Source organism: Salvelinus alpinus, chromosome 1 (genome assembly GCF_045679555.1).
Source record: "Salvelinus alpinus chromosome 1, SLU_Salpinus.1, whole genome shotgun sequence".
NCBI classification, from domain to species: domain Eukaryota; kingdom Metazoa; phylum Chordata; class Actinopteri; order Salmoniformes; family Salmonidae; genus Salvelinus; species Salvelinus alpinus.
Genome location: NC_092086.1, coordinates 93,005,195 through 93,032,910, shown reverse-complemented (window position 1 = coordinate 93,032,910; position 27,716 = coordinate 93,005,195). Strand labels below are relative to the sequence as shown.

At 40.9% G+C, this 27,716-nt stretch overlaps 1 protein-coding gene across 3 annotated transcripts; it reads right to left on the bottom strand.

The window, feature by feature from the left end:
* Positions 1-426: 426 nt before the first annotated feature.
* LOC139534710 (GRB2-associated-binding protein 3-like) lies at positions 427-27,470 on the bottom strand. Of its 3 annotated transcripts, none has more exons than XM_071334101.1 (10): positions 27,020-27,467; positions 18,896-19,205; positions 14,088-14,289; positions 12,311-12,828; positions 10,338-10,393; positions 9,878-10,127; positions 9,425-9,515; positions 9,252-9,309; positions 8,746-8,865; positions 427-2,486 (listed from the first exon to the last, which is right to left on the bottom strand). In XM_071334101.1, the coding sequence occupies exons 1-10, from the start codon at positions 27,089-27,091 to the stop codon at positions 2,370-2,372; spliced, it is 1,794 nt and encodes a 597-aa protein (XP_071190202.1). In that variant the 5' UTR covers positions 27,092-27,467; the 3' UTR covers positions 427-2,369. The 3 variants fall into 3 exon arrangements, with proteins under 3 accessions (XP_071190202.1, XP_071190219.1, XP_071190209.1); XM_071334118.1 differs by lacking the exon at positions 27,020-27,467 and adding an exon at positions 25,978-26,124; XM_071334108.1 differs by lacking the exon at positions 427-2,486 and adding an exon at positions 2,493-4,935 and having other exon boundaries at positions 27,020-27,470.
* Positions 27,471-27,716: the final 246 nt, after the last annotated feature.

Below are 27,716 nucleotides of genomic sequence, written 5' to 3'. Positions count from 1 at the left end.
TAAATGTGATATTTCACTTTTTTTTTTGCAAAAATATCAAAAACTTTTTTTGATTTGTCATTATGGGGTATTGTGCATAGATTGATGATATATATATATATATATATTTTGTAATTAGAATAAAGCTGTAACTTAACAAAATGTGAAAAAAGTCAAGGGGTCTGAATACTTTCCGAAGGCACTGCATGTATGTTGAAGGAGTATATGAAGACTTTAAACATAATTAAAATGATGTTTGAAACTGAGAAATTCAAGGATAAACTACAGTATAATTGCACTATGGCCCCCAACTGGCTAGTTAGGGAAGTGGTAGACTTGGTAGCCTGCTGGTTGTGTGTAACAGCCTTTCAGTTGTTTACAGTAATCAGTGATGTAGTATAGCCTACTACTGTAGCTGTGGATGACTTAATAAAGAAAACAAATGTATTTCAGGTAAAAGTGATTTATTAAAGCATGAAAACATTCTTAGATGTGCATCTTTGCATACATTACACGGACACGTTAAAGCATACATTAAAACAAATCAACCTGAAGCTGGTACCGCTTATGCTAAAATAATGGGTTCAATTCCATCTGTAGAAAGATCTAGTTAAGACTGCAGCTTTCCCAACATTTGTGTGCCGAACGTTCATTGTAAGGTAGTTATTCACCCTCACCAGGTTTAGGATAGGCACACTGAGTGATTTGTGCTTTCTGCTGTAGATTGACCTATCAAGATGGTGTGGATATTGTGGTTTGAGTCATCGGTACCATCTAGCTTTGTTTATACCTGGCGCTAACATACGTCCTTTGTCCTGATCTTGTCCACATTCTTATTGTGCCCACATTTTCTGAAATATGTCTACACAGGGTATTAAAATGTGTCTCATACCCATTGTAACCAGATTTCCTGGTCCCTCCCTGTATGCAAATGATTTGACAGCCATTCTTTCACAATATGATTTATTTGAAGAAATATTGATCCCGGCAGCATACCACCCTGCATCCCACTGCTGGCTTGCCTCTGAAGCTAAGCAGGGTTGGTCCCTGGATGGGAAACCATATGGTGTTGGAGGGCCAGTAGGAGGCACAATTTCCTCTGGTCTAAAAAATATATCCCAGGGCAGTGATTGGGGACTTTGCCCTGTGTAGAGCGCTGTCTTTTGGATGGGATGTTAAAAAGGTGTCCTGAGACTCTGGTCAATAAAGATCCTGTGGACTTATTGTAAGAGTAGGGGTGTTAACCCTGGTTTCCTGGCTGAATTCCCAATCTGGAAATCATACCATCATGGCCACCCAATGATCCCAAGCTTCCAATTGTCTCATTCTTCTCCCCTGTTGTTACTGTAAATGAGAATGTGTTCTCAGTTAACTTACTAGGTAAAATACATTTAAAGAATGTATTCCATAAGTCAATGGTTTTAGAAGATGGGATAATGATGATTTCACTGTCCAGATCCGTCTGCACTTGTAAGATATCCAGACACAGTGGGTCCTTGACTATCTCCAGAAGTGGTCAAGAAGATCAGATCACAATGCGTCTTTCAATCATCTACACCTGTCTGAAAATGTGGGCACAATAAGAATGTGGACAAGGTCGGGACAAATGTTGTGTGTTAGACGCATGCATAAATTCGCCTTCTGCTAAACAGTAACAACACAGTACTGTTAGGCCTACACAGTATCAAGTCTGAGATTTTCATCCTGTTGATACTGTATGAGTTCTCTGAATGATAGATACTACTCCATTCACTCCCTATGTGCATGACTACAGATTGCATGGCTCTATTCCTGCTGGCTGCCAATCGAAGGCATCAGAACTTTAAAAATAACAACAAATGCAATATGCTGGGCAGAAGCATTAATGCATGTTTGTCTTTAGGATTCCATGGCTAACACTTAGACACGTGTTCATTTGGTTTAAGATGATCTCAAACTCAGACCATTGTTCATATAAAAACATAATCCCTGAATTCCTGTGTATTAAGAATCCATACAATCTGTTTCAGCAAAATAATGAGCAATGAGCAATGTCCTTTTCATTGCATAACATTTGATACAAAACAGCATTGTGACACAGTGCATGGTAAGGTGACATTCACAGTGTAACTTTGATGTGATATTTTTACAGTGAATGTTGATGCCCCAAACTACAAACCAGTAATTTAAACCTTTTTTGACAACACCGTCTACTTTCTTCTCTCATAGATGTTTATATCTGATCAATTTCAAAGTGCTTTTATTTTGTACATGAAAGAAGAACTGCTCTCTTTGAGATAAGCTACCATCTGTTATGACATATATTTAATGTGATGTTGCATTTGCTCCACTTGTTTTGTGAAATGGAAAGTATTTGTGTTTTATCCCATCTTACTTTTTCTCCGTCTGATTTACACTTTAGACTGCCGGACATCCTTCCATTCCATCTTAGTGTTCTGCAGGGCCTGAGTCTTCTTCTCATCCACCTGCACATAGTCCACCCTGTGTTCATCAGTAAGGAGGGGCTTCTGGAAGACATCACAGCAGATTTGGTGTACAGTAAACTAAGGTAAGGACATTATTAAATCCAAACCTGTATCCAGAATAGAACTACCAGTCTTACATAAATGACACTTCCCACCTTTCCATAACGTGAAAAACAATTTTAAATTGATGCTGTTTTGTCAGTTATTCAATGGCTATAATGCAGTCTTATAGTTCGTGTCATATGTCCTCTCTATGGTCCAGCCTGTATTCCAGCCATTAGTATTCCTTTCACTATGTCTTTTTGCTGTGAATCAACAAAACAATGAGTCACAGATTCATTACCATGGAAATAGGCACAACTACACCTTGCAAGTGCTATTTGAGCCAATTCCACAATGTACTGTATTGTTTACTTCTGGGCTATTGAAAACAGATGGAAGTTGGACCAATAAAACCAAACAAATAAGATGATACATGCAGTATATGTATGTTGTTCACTGTTTTAAGGTATGACCAGTACGTATGGTTTCAAGTACTATTGAAATGAAAACCTATTCTGCACCCCTGCTCAGATGGTGAAACAGACCAATAATTTGGCTTGATTTCTAACATATGAGTCAATGCAAAAGTGGCACTTAAAGAAAATGTCACATACAGAACACAATACTTTCTACTTATCTGTCCTATTTCACATGTGTATTAATATTCATGTGTGAATTGGAAATACGTTTTTTGCATATCCCACACTCCCAGAGAGTGGGGTCACAACCAGCTATTATCAACGATGACCCTGGATTAATTAGGGTTGAGTGCCTTGTTCAAAGGCACATCGGCCGATTTTTCACCTTGCTCGATCGGGATTCGAACTAGTGATCTTTCAGTTACTGGCTCAAAGCTCTAACCGTTAGGTTACCTGCCGCCCTATGCTTTCTACATTACCAGTCAAAAGTTTGGACACACCTACTCATTCAAGTTTTTTTTTTTTTTTTACTATATTGTAGAATAATAGTGAAAACATCAAAGCTATGAAATAGTGTTACACAAAAGTGTTACACAAATCAACATTTATTTGCGATACTTCAATGTAGCCACCCTTTGCCTTGATGACAGCTTTGTATTTTCTCAACCAGCTTCATGAGGTAGTCACCTGGAATGCATTTCAATTAACAGGTGTGCCTTGTTAAAAGTTAATTTGCTGAATTTCTTTCTTCTTAATGAGTTTAAGCCAATCAATTGTGTTGTGACAAGGTAGGGGTGGTATACAGAAGATAGACATATTTGGTAAAAGACCAAGTCCATATGTCAAGAACAGCTCAAATAAGCAAAGAGAAATGACAGTCCATCATTACTTTAAGACATGAAGGTCAGTCAATCCGAAAAATTTCAAGAACTTTGAAAGTTTCTTCAAGTGCAGTCGCAAAAACCATCAAACGCTATGATGAACTGCCTCTCATGAGGACCGCCACAGGTCCTCTGCTGCAGAGGATAAGTTCATTGGAGTTAACCCACAGGTCCCGTGTGGCTCAGTTGGTAGAGCATGGCGCTTGCAACGCCAGGGTTGTGGGTTCATTCCCCACGGGGGGACCAGGATGAATATGTATGAACTTTCCAATTTGTAAGTCGCTCTGGATAAGAGCGTCTGCTAAATGACTTAAATGTAAATGAACTGCTCCTCAGATTGCAACCCAAATAAATTCTTCACAGAGTTCAAGTAACGGACACATCAACATCAACTGTTCAGAGGAGACTGCATGAATCAGGCCTTCATGGTCGAATTGCTGCAAAGAAACCACTACTAAGGGACACCAATAATAAGAAGAGACTTGTTTGGGCCAAGAAACACGAGCAATGGACATTAGACCAGTGGAAATCTGTCCTTTGGTCTGATGAGTCCAAATTTGAGATTTTTTGTTCCAACTGCTGTGTCTTTGAGACGCAGAGTAGGTGAACGGATTATTTCCACATGTGTAGTTCCCACCGTGAAGCATGGAGGAAGAGGTGGGATGGTGCTTTGCAGGTGACACTGTCAGTGATTTATTTAGAATTCAAGAAACACTTAACTAGCCGGGTTAACTACCACAGCATTCTGTAGTGATACGCCATCCTATCTGGTTTGCGCTTACTGGGACGATCATTTGTTTTTCAACAGGACAATGACCCAACACACCTTCAGGCTGTGTAAGGGTATTTAACCAAGACGGAGAGTGATGGAGTGCTGCATCAGATGACCTGGCCTCCACAATCACCCAACCTATCAAGGCACAAGGCGAGACCCAGATGCAGACACAGGACGCAGATGGTTGCAGTCTTACAATGTTTATTAATCCAAAGGGGTAGGCAAGAGAATGGTCGTGGACAGGCAAAAAGGTCAAAACGAGATCAGAGTTCAATAGGTACCGAAGGGCAGGCAGATTCAAGGTCAAGGCAGGCAGGATGATCAGGCAGGCAGGAAAGTAGTCCAGAGTCAGGCAGGGGTCAGAACCGGGAGGACTATAAAAAGAGAATAGAAGAGGAGTACGGGAAAACCACGCTGGTTGACTTGATTAAACATACAAGACGAACTGGCACAGAGAGACAGGAAACACAGGGATAAATACACTGGGGAAAATAAGCGACACCTGGAGAGGGTGGAGACAATCACAGGAACAGGTGAAACAGATCAGGGCGTGACACAACCTCAACCCAATTGAGATGGTTTGGGATGAGTTGGACCGTAGAGTGAAGGAAAAGCAGCCAACAAGTGCTCAGCATATGTGGGAACTCCTTCAAGACTGTTGGAAAAGCATTCCAGGTGAAGCTGGGTGAGAGAATGCCAAGAATGTGCAAAGCTGTCATCAAGGCAAAGGGTGGCTACTTTGAAGAATATAAAATATAAAATATATTTTGATTTGTTTAACACTTTTAGCGACTCCATATATACAGTACCAGTCAAAAGTTTGGACACACCTATTCGTTCAACGGTTTTTCTTTATTTTTACTATTTTCTACATTGTAGAATAATACTGAAGACATCAAAACTATGAAATAACACATATGGAATCATGTAGTTACCAAAAAAGACCTGTTTCCTCGATACAGGCGCATTGAACATTCAATTGCAGATTATTTTATTTTATTTATTTTATTTTACCTTTATTTAACCAGGTAGGCTAGTTGAGAACAAGTTCTCATTTGCAACTGCGACCTGGCCAAGATAAAGCATAGCAGTGTGAACAGACAACAACACAGAGTTACACATGGAGTAAACAATAAACAAGTCAATAACATGGTAGAAAAAAAGAAAAAAAGAGAATCTATATACAATGTGTGCAAAAGGCATGAGGAGGTAGGCAATAAATCAGATAATTACAATTTAGCAGATTAACACTGGAGTGGTAAATCATCAGATGGTCATGTGCAAGTAGAGATACTGGTGTGCAAAAAAAGCAGAAAAGGAAATAAAAGCAGTATGGGGGGGGTGAGGTAGGTAAATTGGGTGGGCTATATACCGATGGACTATGTACAGCTGCAGCGATCGGTTAGCTGCTCGGATAGCAGATGTTTAAAGTTGTTGAGGGAGATAAAAGTCTCCAACTTCAGAGATTTTTGCAATTCGTTCCAGTCGCAGGCAGCAGAGAACTGGAAGGAAAGGCGTCCAAATGAGGTTTTGGCTTTAGGGATGATCAGTGAGATACACCTGCTAGAGCGCGTGCTACGGGTGGGTGTAGCCATCGTGACCAGTGAACTGAGATAAGGCGGCACTTTACCTAGCATAGCCTTGTAGATGACCTGGAGCCAGTGGGTCCGACGGCGAACATGTAGCGAGGGCCAGCCGACTAGGGCATACAGGTCGCAGTGGTGGGTCGAATAAGGTGCTTTAGTAACAAAACGGATGGCACTGTGATAAACTGCATCCAGTTTGCTGAGTAGAGTATTGGAAGCCATTTTGTAGATGACATCGCCGAAGTCGAGGATCGGTAGGATAGTCAGTTTCACTAGGGTAAGTTTGGCGGCGTGAGTGAAGGAGGCTCTGTTGCGAAATAGAAAGCCGACTCTAGATCTGATTTTGGATTGGAGATGTGTGATATGAGTCTGGAAGGAGAGTTTGCAGTCTAGCCAGACACCTAGGTACTTATAGATGTCCACATATTCTAGGTCAGAACCGTCCAGGGTGGTGATGCAAGTCGGGCGTGCGGGTGCAGGCAGCGAACGGTTGAAGAGCATGCATTTGGTTTTACTAGCGTTTAAGAGCAGTTGGAGGCCACGGAAGGAGTGTTGAATGGCATTGAAGCTCGTTTGGAGCTCGTTTGGAGGTTGGTTATCACAGTGTCCAAAGAACGATAAGAGTGAGCATAGTGCCAATAATGAAAATGTATGACACCAATCTGTTAACTGTCATGTGTATCAATTAAGCATGCAGAAACAAAGTGATATTACTATAGATGAATAAGTTTTTGATATGCCCACACACAATAGAATGAACATAGGGAATTGCAGTGGATGATGACGGTAATTTGAGGTCCTTTAAAACTGCCAGTCCAAGTGGCAGTTCAAAGTAAAAGACAGGCACTTTTAACACTGTTAAATGGTCGAATTGATTCAATGAGAGGACCATAATGAGAGGACCACAATGGAAACAAGTCTTTTGACTTTTTGTGTATATTATCCTAGGCAATTTTGGTACAGTTAAAGTCAGAAGTTTACATACACGTTAGCCAAATACATTTAAACTCAGTTTATCACAATTCCTGACATTTAATCAAAGTAAAAATTCCCTGTTTTAGGTCAGTTTGGATCACCACTTTATTTTAAGAAAGTGAAATGTCAGAATAATAGTAGAGAGAATGATTTATTTAGGCTTTTCTTTCTTTCATCACATTCCCAGTGGGTCAGAAGTTTACATACACTCAATTAGTATTTGGTAGCATTGCCTTTAAATTGTTTAACTTGGGTCAAACGTTTCAGGTAGCCTTCCACAAGCTTCCCACAATAAGTTGGGTGAATTTTGGCCCATTCCTCCTGACAGAGCTGGTGTAACTGAGTCAGATTTGTAGGCCTCCTTGCTCGCACACGCTTTTTCAGTTCTGCCCACAAATTTTCTGTAGGATTGAGGTCAGGGCATTGTGATGGCCACTCCAATACCTTGACTTTGTTGTCCTGAAGCCATTTTGCCACAACTTTGGAAGTATGCTTGGGGTCATTGTCCATTTGGAAGACCCATTTGCCATCTATTTTGTGAAGTGGACCAGTGCCTCCTGCAGCAAAGCACCCCCACAACCTGCTGCTGCCACCCCTGTGCTTCACGGCTGGGAGTGTCTTCTTCGGCTTGCAAGTGTCCCCCTTTTTCCTCCAAACATAACGATGGTCATTATGGCCAAACAGTTTCATCAGACCAGAGGACATTTCTCCAAAAAGTACAATCTTTGTCCCCATGTGCAGTTGCAAACCGTAGTCTGGCTTTTTTATGGCGGTTTTGGAGCAGTGGCTTCTTCCTTGCTGAGCGGCCTTTCAGGTTATGTCGATATAGGGACTCGTTTTACTGTGGATATGGATACTTTTGTACCTGTTTCCTCCAGCATCTTCACAAGGTCATTTGCTGTTGTTCTGGGATGTATTCGCACTTTTCGCACCAAAGTACGTTCATCTCTAGGAGACAGAACGCGTCTCCTTCCTGAGCGGTATGACGGCTGCGTGGTCCCATATTGTTTGTACAGATGAATGTGGTACCTTCAGGCATTTGGAAATTGCTCCCAAGGATGAACCAGACTTGTGGAGGTCTGCCATTTTTGTTTTCTGAGGTCTTGGCTGATTTCTTTTGATTTTCCCATGATGGCAAGGAAAGAGTCACTGAGTTTGAAGGTAGGCCTTGAAATACATCCACAGGTACACCTCCAATTGACTCAAATTATGTCAATTAGCCTCACAGAAGCTTTTAAAGCCATGACATCATTTTCTGGAATTTTCCAAGCTGTTTAAAGGCACAGTCATCTTAGTGTATGTAAACTTCTGACCCACTGGAATTGTGATACAGTGAATTATAAGTGAAATATTCTGTCTGTAAACAATTGTTGGAAAAATGACTTGTGTCATGCACAAAGTAGATGTCCTAACCGACTTGCCAAAACTATAGTTTAACAAGACATTTGTGGAGTGGTTGAAAAACTAGTTTTAATGACTCCAACCTAAGTGTATGTAAACCTCCGACTTCAACTGTATATGTATCTGTTGCCTGGTGTAAAAATTGTCAAATCAAATCAATGTCTTGCTTTGGAAACAAACCCATTCCTAACATTTGACCTCTGTCTATTCAATCAAGCTTACCTTTTGCACAGGAGAGGGGGATGCGGAATTGAAATCCAGTGAAAGGTAGTCAAGGTTTGATCTCCTAAGCCACGGCTGGGAGGCTCCCTCGTTTGTAGAGAAGAACTGTTGCCTTGACTCCTGAAATTAAAGGAATCTCAGTTACAATGAGTCTCACCTCACATTCATCCATATTTTGATCTCGGAATATGTTATGTCATATGGTTCACTAATACTGAACATTTTACCTTTTGTATCGCTAGTTTCAGGTGAATATCAATTGTAATATTTTAAGCTTTTCTTGCTACCCCAAACATGAATAAATATTCATGATGCTCAAAGCTTTATTCCCCTGCTTTAGGCAGTTTGGAACTCAGAGTTTAGACACAACAGCTGAATTATTCATGGTAGGGGAGGGAAGTAGTCTATCTATGAACTGACTTGGGTACTTTTCTTCTCGCTGATGATTGCGGAAACAGAAGTGTATGTATAACTATTTATAATGTCAATATAGAAGGTAACTTTACTACTGGAATGCTGGCTTCTTGGTCTCCTTTAATTCCCAGTTTTCCTTGCAGTGAATTTCTGGGAACAACACAAACAAACACAAACAAATAAGTCCAGCTTTTTTTTCATTTTAGAATTTGGACAGAAAGAGAGCTGAGAGTTCAGGATGAAGAGAGTAAAATTTCGGACTCACCCTGGCTCTGTCATGATTCTAATCAAAGGCATATGAGTCAGACATTCTCTGATAGTGGACAGACCCCTCAGGTCCAGTGGTGGAGGCCGTGCTGCAAACCAGAGAAACAATATGGTGAGGTGAGGCAAGCAACCCTCAAATTCTCTATCGGACAATAATGATCAGCTGTACTTTCCCCCAACAAAGGACATTTGTGTTGAAACAGCAATATTTCAAATAGAGCCATGCTGCAAATGTTGACTCAGGAAATACTGTCCTGAAAGGAGACTATCACAGGGAGTCACGAGATTCAATAGAATGTGAAAACCTTTTTCATTTTGCTTTTCAGCAAAATACATGCTTATGAAAGCATTTTTTATGCTTCCTCTACTTAGTACCCACTGCTGGAATGAGGATTAAATACATTATGAAGCCCTTTTATACATGTTTTTTTACTTCCTTTTTGTTCATTACCTCTCCTGCGTGGTTTGAGATCCCTGTTGATTGGAGGTGGTTCTAGATCCTCAGGTAGATCTGCAATGGGAAGGGGGGTGGGAGCGAGAGGGGCCTCTGTTTTGCCATTAGCCTTGAGGAAGCTGATTGTAGTGGGGCTCATAGGGATGTAGCCGTCCGATACATCTTCACCAACAAAGACACGCGGAGAGGCCATGGACACGTAAGAGTCCTCATGGCAGTCAGGACTTTGAGTGGCAATGAAATGTGGCTACAAGACAACAAGACCAGACCAACTTAGGGATTTGTACTACAGCATGGCCTAGAATGATGTAATAAGTCACTTGCAAATCCTATATTGTTGTTTGAGATTCAAAAAGGAAACAATGACAGTTAAGAATTATTCCCTGCTGTGAACTATCCGACAAAATGATGTGCAAAACATTTAGTTCTCATCCGTTGTAAGTACATGTTTTCTCACCAAATTGAGACTAAGCCTTTTGTTCCTGCTCCTCAATGCACTCCCCTCAATGTCTCCTAGATAAGACAGAAATATCACTAATGAAGGTGGTTATCATGTTATATAACAGAAACAATGACACCAGGCATACTATGTGGTTGGAAACATGTTAGGTCAGAATAAATACACGTGCTGATTATATTGAATACATGCACCACATTGATGAGCATACAGTATGTGGCGGCAGGTATAAAGGGCCTAGACCAGAAATCATCAACTACATTCAGCTGAGGGACGATTTTTTTCTTGAGTGAATGGTCGTAGGGCCGAAACAGTATGAGTGGAATGAGTGGATTCAGCTATTTCAGTCACAGCGTTCCTGACATGTGTATAAAATCGAGCAAACATCCATGCAATTTCCATAGACGAACATTGGTAGTAGAATGGCCCGTACTGAAGAGCTCAGTGACTTTCTACGTGGCACCGTTATAGGATGCCACCTATCCAACAAGTCAGTTTGTCACATTTCTGCTCTGCTAGAGCTGCCCCGGTCAACTGTAAGTGCTGTTATTGTGAAGTGGAAACTTCTAGGAGCAACAACGGCTCAGCCGCAAAGTGGTACGTCACACAATCTCACAGAACGGGACCGTCGAGTGTTAAAGTGTGCAGCGAGTAAAAATCGTCTGTCCTCGGTGGCAAAACTCACTACCGAGTTCCAAACTGCCTCTGGAAGCAACGTCAGCACAATAACTGTTTGTCGGAAACGTCATGAAATGGGTTTCCATGGCCGAGCAAGCCTAAGATCACCATGCTCAATGCCAAGCGTCGGCTGGAGTGGTGTAAAGCGTGCCGCCATTGCACTCTGGAGCAGTGGAAATGCGTTCTCTGGAGTGATGAATCACGCTTCATCATCTGGCAGTCTGACGGACTAATCTGGGTTTGGCAGATGCCAGGAGAACGCTACCTGCCTCAATGCATAGTGCCAACTGTAAAGTTTGGTGGAGGAGGAATAATGGTCTGGGGCTGTTTTTCATGGTTTGGTCTAGGCCCATTAGTTCCAGTGAATGGAAATTTTATCGCTGCAGCATACAATGACATTCTAGACGATTCTGTGCTTCCAACTTTGTGGCAACAGTTTGGGGAAGGCCCTTTCCTGTTTCAGCATGACAATGCCCCCGTGCACAAAGCGAGGGCCATACAGAAAGGGTTTGTTGAGATCGGTGTGGAAGAACTTGACTGGCCTGCACAAATCCCGGACCTCAACCCCATCGAACCGCTTCGGAATTGAATTGGAACTGCGAGCCAGGCCTAATCGCCCAACATCATTGCCCGACCACAATTATGCTTTTGTGGCTGAAAGGAAGCAAGTCCCCGCAGCAATGTTCCGACATATTTTATCTTTTTTATATAGCCTTTGTTTAACTAGGCAAGTCAGTTAAGAACAAATTCTTATTTACAATGACGGCCTACACTGGCCAAACCTGGACGACGCTGGGCCAATTGTGCGCCGCCCTATGGGACTCCCAATCAGGGCCGGTTGTGATACAGCCTGGATGGAAAGCCTTCTCTTCTCAGAAGAGTGGAGACTGTTATAGCAACAAAGTGGGGACGAACTCCATATTAATGCCCATGATTTTGGAATGAGATGTTCGACGAGCCAGTGTTCTCATACTTTTAGTGTAATTATACATTTGGAGACTGCAAATTGACCGCAAGAAGCTAGAAACAGATATAATATTTGACGAAAACATAATCATTTCAAACCTTGCTTACATTTCAATACAATCACATACATAGCTCTATTTTGTTTAGGAATACTTTGGATCAGATTTCCACATTTAAAATCACTTGGAGCTGATTTCCTGGTGTTTTTGGAGTCTTAAATCCAACAATAAAAAATAAATAAAAAATGCAGAAATCTTGGGGGGCAAAATATCATCACAGTTGGGGAACCCTGGCCTAGACTGAAGGACTCTGCTGTTTATATACTGTACCTCTTCTGAAGTGGTCTGGCAGGCCTGACAGAGAGATCCTCCGGGGGATGAGTGCAGGTTTGCCTGTGAGCTGCTGCCTAATTCCTGCCAGAGGCCCGTGGGAGCCGTCATCTCTGAGGTGCTCTGAGAGGTGGACAGGCTTGGGGGGTAGAGGAGGGGGAGTTAGTCCATCACTAGTTGCCTCCAATATGGCAGAAGAGTATGGCTTGTCAAACTGGAAGACATTCGGTGTACGATGGAGTGTTCGAGGAGAGGATGAGGTTGACGTGGGGCCACATGGTGCGCTGAAAGGGGGGTCATGCATCCTAATGTGGGGGAAGGGAGACGGAGATGGTCCAGTGTGAGGGAAGGGGGACGGAGATGGTCCAGTGTGAGGGAAGGGGGACGGAAATGGTCCAGTATGGGGAAAGGGAGACGGAGAAGGATCAGTGCCGAGGGGTGAAGAGAAGACATCTTCAGTAGTAGCGTCTGATGAATTTTGTTCCAGAGATCTCTCCGAATTTGAAAAGCTGTCGCATCTATAAAAGAAAGAAAAAGAAAAATACAGTGTTTATCGTTTATCATCATTTAACCTAAACATCAAAATATGTGATGACGTCTGTAAACAATCCAATGAGGTGCAGAAGTTGGTATGATGTATCAATTGGGGGAGGGATCGTCTTCAGGAAGCAGAGCGACGTGAGAGCATGGTGTGAGCGAAGGTTAAGAAACATTTCAGACTTTTGCATGTTTAAATAGAGATAACTTGACAAATCTATAAAGAAGCATATTTATTAGGTTTTTAACATATTTTGTTTTTATAAATATATTTTTTAAATGTAGTTTTCTTTTTGTTGCCTCAGGGCAACATTGAGCAGTTATGCTACTTTTCAGGGCAATATCATACTCAGTGAAAGACATGTAGTTTGATTGAAATGATGGCTTTGGTCAATGTTTTTGCCAACATATCCACTGACATTCACAGGCAATTGACACAGGGAAATTCTACGGGCAAAATTTGCCTAATTGAGCAGTCAGGATCTTGAGGACAGTGAGGAAGAATGAACCCCAGAATCAGGTTTGAGAGGCAGTGAAATACTATATGCCCAATTTGTATTTTCTTATGAAAATAGTCTCGTTTCTACTAAATTTCACTTAATAAATGTTCTGAAAATATCAGATTTTCCTTGGTGTTTTAGTACCCCTATGGCACAGAGTTGCCCTGAGGCAAAACATTCTAATCTGTGTGATGGGGGTAAAAGTAATTTTTTTGTTGTTGAAATTATTGATACATTATCAGAAGGCCTAAATCTTCCAAGAATAGAATGGATATTTTTTGGGGGGGATGCAATATGTAACTTTATGGGTGACCTGACCAAATTCACATAGAACTGTGAGTTATAGATCTGTCATTCTCATTGAAAGCAAGTCTAAGAAGTGGTAGATATGTTCTATGTGCACTATTTCTATGCTTTATGTTCTTAAGTTTCGTTTTTGCGTCTTTTACTTTCGGTTTTGTACACCAGCTTCAAACAGCTGAAAGACAATATTTTGGTTATTGAAAATATATTTCACAGCGGTTTGGATGGTACAATGATTCTTTAAACTATACTTGCTTGTTTTGTCACATAAACTGAAATTAGGCGAACTGTTCGAATTTTTGCAACCAGGAAATGTCGGAGCGATTTCTGCATACTGCACTTTTTTTTTAATGAAAAAACTAAATGTGTGCAGTAGAGTGTTAAACAACGTGTGGTGTTGATATGGTGTCCAGCTTGATGTTTGAGAGGCTATTTACCTAGAGATGCTGAACCTCCCTGTCTCACACTGTGAGAGGAAGAGGTAGTCCAGTGGATAGTTGGGTTCCATCTGGCTCGGCATCTCCACTCTGCTGTTGCCATTGGCCATAAAGTCATGGTTGGAAATGAATGACATACTTCGGGAGAGAGCTGGTGAAACCTGCTGGGGGGTTGGGGTGTGAGAGAAAACTTCCTCTGATTCTGAAAGACAGAGAGATGGGGAGAGAGCGAGGGAGAGAAAAAGAACAGGGGGATTAGAGAGAATAGAGAGAAGAAATCCATAGTTTCTACATTAGTTCTGGGCTGGCTCAGGATAATGTTACACAGACATTGGGGCAGAGTCAGACAGGAATCCTGATCTGTCTCTTGATAAATGTGATCTCTGAAACGTAGTTGTCAGTACTCTCCAGCAGGTGGCAGTGCAATGAATTTGTAGTGCTTTTAATGCTTTTGCGCTTGTCCATGTCCCTCTTACTGTAAACGAATCCCCCACCATGTAACTATTCAGACTGAGTAACCCCTTTTCTAATAAAAAGTCCACTATGGTACAGTATAACCACAACACATGTGTAGGTATAAACATGTTATACACTGAGCATACCAAACATTAGGAACACCCCCCCACCCACCACCCCCTTTTGCCCTCAGAACAGCCAGAGCATGGACTCTACAAGGTGTTGAAAGCGTTCCACAGGGATGCTGGCCCATGTTGACTCCAATGTTTCCCACAGTTGTGTCAAGTTGGATGGATGTCCTTTGGGTGGTGGACCATTGTTGATACACAGGGGAATCTGTTGAGCGCCCATTCACCCTCTGAATGACAAACATACACAATCCATGTCTCAAGTGTCTCAAAGTTTTAAGATCCTTCTTTAACCAGTCTCCTCCCCTTCATCTACACTGATTAAAGTGGATTTAACAAGTGACATCAATAAGGGATCATACATGTCACCTGGATTCACCTGGTCAGTCTATGACATGGAAAGTGCAGGTGTTCTTAATGTTTTATATACTCATTCTATTTTGTGTAAATATGTGACATGTAGAATAACCATTATTGGACCAGCACCATAAAACATAAGAATGAGGAAAAAAAAGACCAGGCAGTGTAATTATTGAAAAACTTAGTATTTCTTTACTTTTCCAAACCATATACTGTACATACTGTAGTTAGTGACTGTGTGCTGTGCATGCATAGTTATGTGTTAGAATTTTCTATTGAAAATATTTTAGGCGAGGTGCTGACTAGTAGAACATAGCTATAACTATTAATTTTCTGTTAAAATGATTTTAGTTGAGTGGTGAGAACATGTAGACAGGAGCCTGAGATCTATATACGAGGAAACATCAATGTTCTCACCATTCACACATTGCTTAACTAATAGATTGTCGTTACTTCATTACTGGCAATCATCTCTGCTGGACTTTCAGTAACTGAGGTCATTATAAACTGAACAAAAATATAAATACAACATGTAAAGTGTTGGTCCCATGTTTCATGAGCTGAAATATAATATCCCAGAAATGTTCCATACGCACAAAAAGCTTATTTCTCTAAAATGCTGTGCACACATTTTTTACATCTCTGTTAGTGTGCATTTCTCCTTTGCAAAGATAATCCATCCACCTGACAGGTGTAGCATTCAAGAAGCTGATTTAACATCATGATCATAACACAGGTGCACGTTGTGCTGGGGACTATAAAAGGCCACTCTAAAATTTGCAGTTTTGTCACACAACACAATGCCACAGATGTCTCAAGTTTTGAGGGAGCGTGCAATGGACATGCTAACTGCAGGAATGTCCACCAGAGCTGTTGCCAGAGAATTGAATGTTAACTTCTCTACCATAAGCCGTCTCCAACGTCGGTTAAGGGAGCGTGCAATGGACATGCTGACTGCAGGAATGTCCACCAGAGCTGTTGCCAGAGAATTGAATGTTAATTTCTCTACCATAAGTCGTCTCCAACGTTGTTTTACAGAATTTGGCAGTATGTCCAACCGGCCTCACAACCGCAGACCACGTGTATGGCGTTGTGTGGGTGAGCGGTTTGCTGATGTCAACGTTGTGAACAGAGTGCCCCATGGTGGCAGTGGGGTTTTGGTATGAGCAGGCATAAACTACCGACAATGGACACAATTGCATTTTATTGATGGCAATTTGAATGCACAGAGATACCGTGATGAGATCCTAAGGCCCATTGTTGTGTCATTCATCCGCCGCCATCACCTCATGTTTCAGGATGACAATGCATGGCCCCATGTCGCAAGAATCTGTACAAAATTTCTGGAAGATGGATATGTCCCAGTTATTCCATGGCCTGCATACTCACCAGACATGTCACCCATTGAGCATGTTTGAGATGCTCTGGATCGACGTGTACAACAGCGTGTTCCAGTTCCTGCCAATATCCAGCAACTTCGCACAGCCATTGAAAAGGAGTGGCACAACATGCCATTGACCACAATCAACAGCCTATCAACTCTATGTCGAAGGAGATGTGTCGCGCTGCATGAGGCAAATGGTGGTCACACCAGATACTGACAGGTTTTCTGATCCAACTTTTTTTAAAGGTATCTGTGACCAACAGATACATATCTGTATTCCCAGTCGTGAAATCCATAGATTAGGGCCTAATTTATTTATTTCAATTGATTGATTTCCTCATATGAAGTGTAACTGTAACTGTAACTCAGTAAAATCTTTGACATTGTTTAATGTTGCGTTTATATTTTTGTTCAGTATAGTTATAAAGACCAAAGTATGAGTGTGAGTATCACCATGTGGTAGAGTATAATAGCTTGGTCTATCAACGCTTTGTGTATTCATATTTCTGGAAACAATTAGATACACTGTAACTACTATTTGAAAATGATTTTAAATGTTGTACCTTATAGTTATGTATCTATAAGAGGCATATTGTAACATCATGGCAGAGCCTAAAGTTATTTATTCAGCACATGAAACTGCAGAAAATAATGACATTTTTCACACAATGGATTTACGACAGTGTGTGTTGGAAAGATTTTTGTGTGTGTACTGAATAGTAAACTAGTTCAGGATTTCATTGACTGAATGTCTGACATTGTGTTATCATTCCCAGTAATGTGTAAACCTGGGGTTTGCCACTGTTCCTCTGGGCTATAATCTCTTCTCTTTGTCTGGAGATCATGTAGTCGGCTCTATCTGCTCCACACAGAACAATGTTTAACTAAATGTTCCAACTGACAGCTCTTATCCACAGCTCTCCCCCTGGTTTGGAGTTAATAAGACATGAAGACAAGAGAGCTTGGTGTCTAACTGTTCAAGCATCACCCTAGCTGAACTTGCATGCCTGTGGAGAGTTGTAATATCTATGGCACTATGAGTTTCACAGAGAAAGATAGCTTATAACTGAATTGGGTCAAATAAATCACATTTTACTTCAGCACTGTCCAGTGATTTACTGTTTGTAATCAGAAGCTCTCTGCAAAATGGTTCTGATTTGATTATTGCTATAACATTGAAGTAAGTGTATGCATGCGTGCGTGTGTGCATGCCTACATGTGTGCTTGTGTGTGTGTGTCTGCATACGTGTGTGTGTCTATCATTTTAGTATGCACTTTTCTGATTGTACATGTACGTCAGGGCCCTTTTGCGAAAAAGATTTCTAACCTCAACCTAATACTCTTAAAATAGTTAATATACTACAATATGTCATTGAGGGACATCAGTACATTTCTTGAGCCCAGGGACTTTAACAGCCAAGAAGAGGCAAAGTATCATACTTGGCTTGGAACATTAATGAGAATAAACACATTTAATTCAAACGTCTCCTTTAAATGCAATGCAAAACTACACATGACAAATGAATATTCACATCTTCAAATAATATTTTTGCAGGAATCTCCGCCGGGCTTCTCTGAGACGGTCATTGATTTACCAGTCATGTCCTCAAGACATTTTTAAGATGCTCATAACACAGAGAAATCATCAGACACCTAAATGGTTTGTTATCTCATATGTATATACTGTATTTTATACCATCTATTGCATCTTGCTTATGCCGCTCTGTCATTGCTCATCCATATATTTATATGTATATATTCTTATTCCATTCCTTTACTTAGATTTGTGTGTATTAGGTAGTTGTTGTCGAATTGTTAGATTACATGTTAGATATTACTGCACTGTCGGAACTAGAAGCACAAGCATTTCGCTACACTCGCAATGACATCTGCTAACCATGTATATGTGGCCAATAAAATTGGATTTGATTTATCGCAGTCTTGAATATAGACAACCTTCCCTAAACATGGCTACTCTACCCACACATGAACACATGCACACACATTTAATACTGTAGGTCACAGGACAAAAGCCTCCAACAAGAGTTGAATACCAAACAGTGTTTCTCTATATTCTTTGTAGAAATTGAACATATGAATGTGATTTTGTAACTAATTATAATAAAAATATATATTTTTAATTGAACCTTTATTTAACTAGGCAAGTCAGTTAATAACATTTACAATGATGGCCTACACCGGCCAAATCCGAACGATGCTGGGCCAATTGTGCACCGCCCTATGGGACTCCCAATCACGGCCGGTTGTGATACAGCCTGGATTCGAGCCAGTGTGTCTGTAGTGACGCCTCTAGCACTGAGATGCAGTGCCTTAGACCGCTGCACCACTCGGGAGCCCCTAAACTGGTCATCAACGTAATTAGAGCAGTCTAATTAATTTAATTTGTAATGCGCATTTCTAATACCCAAGACGTTTAAACTGTGACCATTTTGAACTGTGTCTCTGTGCCAGGTCCTTACCTGTCCCATCATCCAGACTCAGAGGTCCAAAGTGACAGATTTCCCTGATCTGGCTGACCCAACTGTTCATCTCCTCCTCAGTCTTGGCCACCAGGTAGAAAATGCGAGACGACGTCTTGATAACGAAGAGGTGCTGGTTCTGGAACTCCCTCTTGACCAGGCGTTGCTCCGTCTGCATCTGAACCTCACACTCTCTCAGGTCGATGGTGCGGATGGGCTTCTTTGAGGTCGTGTTTCGGTAGTACTCCAACACATCTGGATTCCCACTCATACGTCCTCTTCGAAGAACAAACCATCGTCTCCTCCATGCCTAGGGGACAGGGAGCCAGACAGATCAACATACTGTACTGTTGCATGTACTATTAGACTTAAGCAATAAGGCCTGGGGTGGTGTGGAATATGGCCAATATACCACGGCTAAGGGCTGTTCTTATGCACAACACAACGCGGAGCCCTTAGCCATGGTGTATTGGCCTTATATCACAAACCCCCGAGGTGCCTTATTGCTATTAAAAACTGGTTACCAACGTAATTAGAGCAGTAAAAATAAATGGCATACCCTTGGCATACCACGGCTGTCAGCCAATCAGCATTTAGGGCTCGAACCACCCAGTTTATAATGTCTGATATACATCGGCTGTCAGCCAATCATCACTCAGGGCTCGAACCACCCAGTTTCTAAAAATATATATACACGGAATAAAAATATAAATGCAACATGCAACAATTTCAAAGATTTTACTAAATTACAGTTCATATAAGGAAATCAGTCATTTGAAAAAAATCATTAGGGCAAAATCTATGGTTTTCACATGACTGGGAGTACAGATATGTATCTGTTGGTCACAGAAACCTTTAAAAAAGGTAGTGGCGTGGATCAGAAAACCAGTTAGTATCTGGTGTGAACACCATTTGCCTCATGCAGCGTGACACATCTCCTTAGCTTAGAGTTGATCAGGCTGTTGATTGTGGCCTGTGGAATGTTGTCCCACTTCTCTTCAATGGCTGTGCGATATTGGCAGGAACTGGAACACTCTGTCGTACACGTCAATGCAGAGCATCCCAAACATGCTCAATGGGTGACATATCTAGTGAGTATGCAGGCCATGGAAGAACTGGGACATGCAATTAAAATGCAATTGTGTTCATTGTCTGTAGTTTATGTCTGCCCATACCATAACCCCACTGCCACCATCGGGCACTCTGTTCACAACGTTGACATCAGCAAACTGCTCTCCCACACAACGCCTTACACTCTGTCTGCCATCTGCCCGGTACAGTTGAAGCCAGGATTCATCCTTGTAGAGCACACTTCTCCAGCGTTTCAGTGGTCATCGAAGATTTAGCATTTGCCCACTGAAGTTGGTTACGACGCCGAACTGCAGTCAGGTCAAGACCCTGGTGAGGAAGATGAGCTTCCCTGAGATGGTTTCTGAAAATTTGTGCAGAAATACTTTGGTTGTGCAAACCCACAATTTCATCAGCTGTCCGGGTGGCTGGTCTCAGACAATCCCGCAGGTGAAGAAACCGGATCTGGAGGTCCTGGGCTAGCGTGGTTACATGTGGTCTGTGGTTGTGTGGCCGGTTGGACTTACTGCCATATTCTCCTAAAAACGAGGTTGGAGGCAGTGAAATTAACATTCTCTGGCAACATCTCCGGTGGACATTCCTGCAGTCAGCATGCCAATTGCACACATCTGTGGCACTGTGTTTGTGACAAAACTGCACATTTTAGAGTGGCCTTTTGTTGTCCCCACCACAAGGTGCACCTGTGTAATGATCATGCTGTTTAATCAGCTTCTTGATATGCCACATCTGTCAGGTGGAGGGATTATCTTGGCAAAGGAGAAATGTTCACTAACAGGGATGTAAACAAATTTGTGCACAATTGAGAGAAATAAGCTTTTTGTGCATATGGAACATTTCTGGGATCTTTTATTTCAGCTCATGAAACAGTTTACATGTTGTGTTTATATTTTTGTTCAGTGTATTACAATTATTCTGCTTGCATACTGTATGTAGACTAGTTGTCTTAGTTGGTTAGTAACCTTAGAGGTATTTGGTTGGTTATTATGTTTGATGCATTTTGATGTGAATTTAGTTTCAACCAAGGCCTCAGCAATAGAATGTCAGTATATCTATGTCTATTTTATAGGTTATCAACAGAACCGTCAGTGAACAATCTGAACATGGTACTGTAGCTCAGTACAGAATTGCTTTTAATATTTGTATGTCCCCTGACTCTGACTAAAGATGATTTGTACAAATCAATGTCTTATATCCTCATGTAGTCTCCAGCGTTGTGACCTGTGTCAATCAGTTTTTCACATACAATTAAAAGGAAAATGTATCACTGCTCTTCTAAACATGTTCACTGGGAGGTTTAGCTACAAAACCTTAAATTAACTATAGACAACACCCTTTTTCTTGCTTTTGGTACTGGAATTGACAACAAGAAGAGGAAGTTAATTCTATGTAAAAGAGAATGTCTGACACGAACAAAAAGCTATTTGTACTGCACTCTTTTTCTGCTGAGATTTGTTTTTAATGCCAGTGTGGTTACTGATTGGTATAGGGGCAGTTTTGTTTTCTTTAATGCTTTGTAATTTGATGCTTTGCTGGCTCTCTTAATTTTGATACTGAGTAAGTAGACCTAACTGAAGTATTGTTAACGTTTTGGTCTTGATCGTGATGACCTCATGGTCACTCACATGGGCTATAAGTCATAGGTTCATCTAAATTCTAATAGTCAAGTATTCATGACTGACCTCCATACTATGTCTGTTTCAAACTTCACCCATGTATTATTTAAAGCCATTTCCAATTCCAGCTTTTTAGCAGGAGTTGTATATTTTTATACAGTTGCCTCATAAATGCAGCATTCAGGTGATTCATGCATTATTCAATTAGTCAGAAGTCTGTTGGCATGGAACACTACATGACTTGAAATGAAATCAGCTGTTTTTGAGCTTTGAGAGTACATTTTGTGAAACAACCTATCATAAAGAAGACATGTGATATGTTTTGAAGAGTCAGAGGTATTAGCCATACTGGCAACAACACTTTTTTTGTAGTTGTCTGTGTTACACTGTTTTTCCTATCTCAGTTGACAAAGTAAGTGTGTGCTATTATCCACCAGCCACCAATTTGGGAGTACATTGTGTCACTTTGTGATGATCTTTCTAGAGAGTTATGAAAATACTCAGACTGTTTGTTCGTTTGTTTGAAACCAAAACTCTGGCTTGGTGTGCCCACACTCATATTCAAATCCACTATAAACAGTGGACGAGTTGTAAATCCTAATTTGCATCACACAGTGCTAGTATGGAGCAGAGAGACAGAGAGCAGGGAAGCTCATGTCCCTCATCAGTGGTACATTTTCAGTAAGTCAAAGCACATTTAAAATAAATAATGTGAGAATAATCAACCCGCTAACAGGAAATATACTCACGCTCTAGAAACCTCTATAGAATCATGTATGAAAACACTTCCTTGTTGTGGGTGATAACAGTCTTATTGAGCGTGAGTTCAACTATGCTAGAAAATAAACTATGCCTACTCTATTGAGAATGATGTTTCAAGTTTCTAAATCATAATATTTTTGTTTCCCCATGATATTCTTTATAACACTATTATAATGTTATATAGAAAATGTCAACACATTACTATTTTACCTTACAGCTACTTAACATTTTTTTTAACCCTTTATTAAAACAGCATGGGCCACTAGCAATGGTAGCTGTGACCTCCCTGTGTTGGAGAATTTAAACTGTCTTGTGACTTACAGTTGAAGTCGGAAGTTTACATACACTTAGGTTGGAGTCATTAAAACTTGTTTTTCAACCACTCCACAAATGTCTTGTTATTAACAAACTATAGTTTTGGCAAGTCGGTTAGGACATATACTTTGTGCATGACACAAGTCATTTTTCCAACAATTGTTTACAGACAGATTATTTCACTTATAATTCACTGTATCACAATTCCAATGGGTCAGAAGTTTACATACACGGAGTTGACTGTTCCTTTAAACAGCTTGGAAAATTCCAGAAAATGATGTCATGGCTTTAGAAGCTTCTGATAGGCTAATTGACATCATTTGAGTCAATTGGAGGTGTACCTGTGGATGTATTTCAAGGCCTACCTTCAAATTCAGTGCTTGACATCATGGGAAAAATGAAATAAATCAGCCAAGACCTCAGATTTTTTTTTTTAGATCTCCACATGTCTGGTTCATCCTTGGGAGCAATTTCCAAATGCCTGAAGGTACCACGTTCATCTATACAAACAATAGTACGCAAGTATAAACACCATGGAACCACGCAGCCGTCATACCGCTCAAGAAGGAGATGCGTTGTCTCGAAGAGATTAACATATTTTGATGCGAAAAGTGCAAATCAATCCCAGAACAACAGCAAATTACCGTGTGAAGATGCTGGAGGAAACAGGTACAAAAGTATCTATATCCACAGTAAAACGAGTCCTACATCGACATAACGTGAAAGGCCGCTCAGCAAGGAAGAAGCCACTGCTCCAAAACCGCCATAAAAAAGCCAGACTACGGTTTGCAACTGGACATGGGGACAAAGATCGTACTTTTTTGAGAAATGTCCTCTGGTCATGAAACTGTTTGGCCATAATGACCATCGTTATGTTTGGAGGAAAAAGGGGGGGGGGCTTGCAAGCCAAAGAACACCATCCCAACCGTGAAGCACGGGGTTGGCAGCATCATGTTGTGGGGGTGCTTTGCTGCAGGAGGCACTGGTGCACTTCACAAAATAGATGGCATCATGAGGCAGGAAAATTATGTGGATATATTGAAGCAACATCTCAAGACATCAGTCAGGAAGTTAAAGCTTGGTCGCAAATGGGTCTTCCAAATGGACGATGACCCCAAGCATACTTCCAAAGTTGTGGCAAAATGGCTTAAGAACAACAGTCAAGGTATTGGAGTGGCCACCACAAAGCCCTGACCTCATCCTATAGAAAATTTGTGGGCAGAACTGAAAAAGCGTGTGCGAGCAAGGAGGCTCAGTTACTCAGTTACACCAGCTCTGTCAGGAGGAATGGGCCAAAATTCACTCAACTTATTGTGGGAAGCTAGTGGAAGGCTACCCAAAACGTTTGACCCCAAGTTAAACAATTTAAAGGCAATGCTACCAAATACTAATTGAGTGTATGTAAACTTCTGACCCACTGGGAATGTGATGAAAGAAAGAAAAGCTGAAATAAATCATTCTCTCTACTATTATTCTGACATTTCACATTCTTAAAATAAAGTGGTGATCCTAACTGACCTAAGACAGAACATTCTTACTAGGATTAAATGTCAGGAATTGTGAAAAACTGAGTTTAAATGTATTTGGCTAACGTGTACGTAAACTTCCGACTTCAACTGTAAACTCTGATTGTCTGAGTCTGATCATCAGTGTTTCTAAGAGCTAGCTGCTCTGGGCCTTCACTTTGTGTGTGTAAGGAGCAGGGTTGGGGAGTAACGGATTACATGTAAAGGATTACAAAAAATGCTGTAACTGTATTCCGTTCCGTTACCAGCAAAAATATTGTCATGGGATTACAGATACTTTTGAAAAACTAGATGATTACTTCAAGGATTACTTTTAAATTCAGAAAGGATGTTTCTGTGTTTTCTCAATTACATTCTAATCAACATTGAATGGTCCAGATACTCAACTAGTCTAAAGAAGGCTAGTTTTATTGCTTCTTTAATCAGGACAACAGTTTTCAGCTGTGCTAACATAATTGCAAAAGGTTTTTTAATGATCAATTAGCCTTTTAAAATTATAAACTTGGATTAGCTAACACATCTTGCTATTGGAACACAGGAGTGATGGTTGCTGATAATGGGCCTCTGTACGCCTATGTAGGTATTCCATTAAAAACCAACTGTTTCCAGCTACAATAGTCATTTACAACATTAACAATGTCTACCCTGTATTTCTGATCAATTTGATGTTATTTTAATGGACAAAAAGTGTGCTTTTCTTTAAAAAACAAGGGCATTTCTAAGTGACCCCAAACTTTTGAACAGTAGTGTATGTATCCATTGATTTTTGAAGAATTTTACTTATAAATGCCTCATGAGCTTAGTTCAACTGTCACGCTCCATGATAACCCAAAATATAAGTTTGTTTTTCTCCAATGTTTGGAAACATTGCAAATCTAAACAAACACTGCTTAGCCTCATAACAGGGTTAAAACAATCATTTTGATATCATGAATCCTTGCATCCATAGCTCTGTCTATTAATCTGAGAGTGGTTACATTTCTCCAGCCCCATCCCTCAGCTTTTTACCAAAACAAAGGTGTGCGGCCATTTTGTCATTGTTTCATCTGTGAATTTGTCCTTTAAACAGATGCATATTATCTGTTATCAAGATATCAAAGTGTCACCAACAAAATGGTAAACAATAGGCCTATAGCAAATGCAGCATATGGCATTCATTTTTAACATGCAAATAGCACAGTAGTACTCAAAGCATGCCATTCCATGAGGTCAGCAGTTAGGGTTAGGGTTTCAACTCGAATCAATGAGCCCAATAAGTTTTCCATGACAACAAAATCATAAACAACAGAGTAGGGCTGGCTAATAAGTCTTTAGTTTTGGGGTTATGCTCAGGTAAAACAATTTGGCTAATCTATTCTTCCATATTTCCAAGTACTATTTTTGAAATCAAGGGGTATAACATTTACTGGAACGACTGGAATTCTGATAGACTTTAGTTTTTAATGTAAAGATATAATTTAATTGTATTATTATATGTAGTAGAAAGCGATGGGTTAGAAGAAGCCTACATAACCAACCCATAAAGTAAAATGTAACATCCACATATGGACAGCTATGTAAACTTTAACATAGATTTATCCTGCAATATATGTGGTTCAATTGGTAACATACATTTTTGTATTCTTCTAATGCCTCTTAAGGGGAAACTAATCTAAAAGTAACTGAATGTAATCAGATTACGTTACTGAGTTTGGGTAATCCAAAAGTTACATTACTGATTACAATTTTGGATAGGTAACTGGTAACTGTAACGGATTACATTTAGAAAGTAACCTACCCAACCCTGGTAAGGAGTGATGTCCAACGCATGCCCACACACATTGCTATTGCGTATGGCTAGTCTGGTTCTTGCAATGGAAAACCATGTCCTTCCTGTTTGTCTGTGTCCTCCACAAAGCCCTTGAACTATTTCCCACCAAATAGTGTCTCTTAAGTGGCTCTCCCTCCAGTGAATTACCACTGCCCCCCTTTCTCTGTGCTAGTTTTCAGAAAACCCTCCTCCTCTCTCCTCTGGAGAGAGGAAGTGCAAACAGCCATCATAAAGTCTGGTCATTTCTGCCTGTCGGGTCATTTTGTATTGCTTGGCAGTGACAGTACTTCCCATGTTTTGCATTACATCCCCAATTTTCACAGAATGGGAGACCAACCGTCTCAACACACATCCCAGAATGAGTAGCCTCCCCCTTTCCTCCCTACACAACAACACTCTCACATGACCCCTACAGAAACACTGCAGATTTCCATGCAAGGCACTTGTCCCATTTCACTTCTGGTCAAACACGCTCATCCAGACATGTTAGCATTAGAGTATACTGCACTTGAATTATTAATAAGAGGCAACCCCAAATTATGAAATTCTTAACAAAGGTCAAAATGGTAAACATAATGGTTTACAAGCCGTTTGTATGTTTAAAATTAATTTGCATTTGCTGAAGGGCATCAACATTTTATTTTCACAGTGCATTGATGATGCACATCAGCATGACCAGCATGTCATACAGTATGTCATTAATGGCCACTACTATAAAAATGAGGAGGAAGACACAGGTGAGGTTGCATGAAAACACTGTTTACAAAAAGGCATGTAATGGTCATGATTCTACATGCCTCTGCAAGCTTCATTTGGGAAAATAAACCAACAGTATCTTGTGAACTAACGGCATTGCAGTGCAGTTGTGTTGATGGCTGAGAATCCCACACACACACACAAACACACACACACACTGCTCTGCAGCAGGAACTAGTACTACTACTGCTTGGGTAAAATGTATCACAATAGCACAGATCCAGCCACCTGCACAGCCTGATCCTCTACTCACATATCTCTTTAGTTTCTTCTCAGGGGGAGATTTGATGAGCCAGCCGGTGCAGACCACATCCCCTGCACTCATCTTGACTGCAGAGGGAATCCGGCGTGTTTTCTAGATATAATTGTCTTCAAGCACTGCTGGCTGCTGCTGCTGTGAAACTGAGAGCAGCACCACGCGAATCCTGCGTTCTTGTATACAGCCTACAGCCATACCAAAAAGAGGAAGTCAAGCCATTGATCACACTGACAGACAAGGGGAGAGGGAGAGAGAGAGAAAGGCAGAGAGAGAGAGAAAGGCAGAGAGAGAGAGAGAGAGAGAGAGAGAGAGAGAGAGAGAGAGAGAGAGAGAGAGAGAGAGAGAGAGAGAGAGAGAGAGAGAGAGAGAGAGAGAGAGAGAGAGAGAGAGAGAGAGAGGAAAAGAAAGAGAGAGGGGAAGAGAGAGGAAGGGAGAAAGGGGGTGGTGTCTGTATGCTTGAGTCTGTAGATGTGTGTGGGTCTGACAGAGTGAGTGAGTGAGAGAGAGAGAGAGAGAGAGAGAGAGAGAGAGAGAGAGAGAGAGAGAGAGAGAGAGAGAGAGAGCAAGAGCAAGAGCAAGAGAGAGCAAGAGAGATCAAGATAGAGAGAGAGAGGAACATGCATGTGAATTTGTAAATGTATGTGCGCCTCATTAAAACCTAGAGCCAGCTGTCACATAAACCATCCCAATG